A 1,563-nucleotide genomic window follows, 5' to 3' on the forward strand; every position below is an offset into this window, starting at 1 on the left:
ATGGAGGGAGTCCCGGACTTGAGTGCCCTACTGAAGGGGAAGCTACAGTTTCTCTCGAAGAAGCCATCTAGTGCTGCTACTTCGGGAACGGTCGAGCCTAGCCCGGCCAACGAGAATGTAAATGTGGAGCCGTCCGCTCCACGTCCAAAAACGAAGACGACTAAGAAAACAAAGGCGAAGAAAACTGCCGCTGAAGGGCATCAATCTGCGCCCCTTGATGAGAACGCTTCTCTCGAAGGAGCCCCGTCGTCCGCCCAAGCTTTTAAAGATTCGAGGAAGAAGAAGAAGAAGGGAGGAAAGAAGAGATCTCGGGAGGAGTCTGCTGGGGAGCGAGAAGGTAATGCTGATGGCCCTTCGAAGACTTGTCCAAATGAGGAAGTGCCCGAAGGACGGCCTAAAAAGAAGGCGAGCAGCAGATCTGTCGAGAATAAGGCACATACGTCTGTCGATGGGGCCCTTTCTAGCGATAATGCAAGGGGAGGGAGCCCTTCTTCCGAAACCCCCTCCGAGAAAAGAAAGAGGGCCTCGGCGTCTGGAGGTGAACCTTGGAGCGAGTCGGCTGCGAGTGAGAGGGCTAATTCTGCTGCGAGTGAAAGGATTACTCCTGTCTCGGCAGCGAGAGGAGGTTCTCAGTCTGGAGGTTCGCTCGCAAAGAGGGCGAGGGTTGAGTTCCCAGACCGCGTGCAGTTCTCGTACGAGGAGAAGACTCTCCTGGTCTTTAACCCCTCCAATGCGCAGAGCTGACGCGCCAAATCCGTGGCGGGACGATGGAGCTCCCGCCGATAGGGGATCTTTACTTCAAGGATGAATACATTGATGATGCTTTTACTAGGACGCGGGTAATGCGCTCTCCCTTTCTTTCTTTTTGTCGACCAAAAATGATATTCCCTAGACTTAGCGAGCTTCTTCTATCGTTTTTGCAGAGTGATGGGAGCATGAACTATCTCGTCGAGAAATACGACAGCGCCTTGAAGCAGACGATGATCCAGTTGGGAGCTTCTGAGAAACTTGCCCGGGCCAGGCTAGGTGCGATAGAGAGGATGAGGGCCAAGAACAAGAAAGCCGGCGATATGGTCGATGAAGAGAAGGAGATCCTCCGAGTGAAGTTCGAAGAGCTAGAAGGCAAGCTCAAGTCCGGTAAAGCTGCGAAGAAGAAGCTTACTCAGGAGAAGGCTCGCCTGGAGCAGGCCATTGCTTCTCTTGAGAAAGAGAAGGCCGAGTTGCATGAGGAGAGCGAGGCTGCCGTGGAGACTTTGATCAAGGAGAGGCAACACCTAAGGGACTCGCGAATCCAAGAGGTTACTCACGAAAGGATGGTGGTCCAGACCGTCATGACTGATAAGGCGAATCGTTGCTTCGGTCGCGCCCGCTATTATCTCGCTCGTCTTGATGCCTTCGAGAAGGCGAAGAGCTTATATGGGCAAGCTTCAGAGACTAGAAAGTGCCTTAAGATGATAAGGGACAGCGGGACGGAGATCCCGCAAGAGATGATAGACGTCTTCACTGAGCAGGAGAAGCTTCACGAGGCTGAAGTTGCTAATATCCGCGTCGACCCTTTGTCTG

The 1,563-nt window shown here is 53.2% G+C and overlaps 1 protein-coding gene across 1 annotated transcript; it reads left to right on the plus strand.

Moving 5' to 3' along the window:
* Nucleotides 1–744, plus strand: LOC106324043 (serine/arginine repetitive matrix protein 1-like). The gene has a single exon (XM_013762070.1). It carries the CDS (start codon nt 1–3, stop codon nt 742–744), a length of 744 nt encoding a protein of 247 aa, XP_013617524.1.
* Nucleotides 745–1,563: the final 819 nt, after the last annotated feature.

Source organism: Brassica oleracea, chromosome C2 (genome assembly GCF_000695525.1).
Source record: "Brassica oleracea var. oleracea cultivar TO1000 chromosome C2, BOL, whole genome shotgun sequence".
In the NCBI taxonomy this organism is placed as follows: Eukaryota; Viridiplantae; Streptophyta; class Magnoliopsida; order Brassicales; family Brassicaceae; genus Brassica; species Brassica oleracea.

What these genes read in the sequence shown, in the direction of transcription:
- LOC106324043 (XM_013762070.1), top strand. Translation starts at nt 1, where the DNA reads ATGGAGGGAGTCCCGGACTTGAGTGCCCTACTGAAGGGGAAGCTACAG.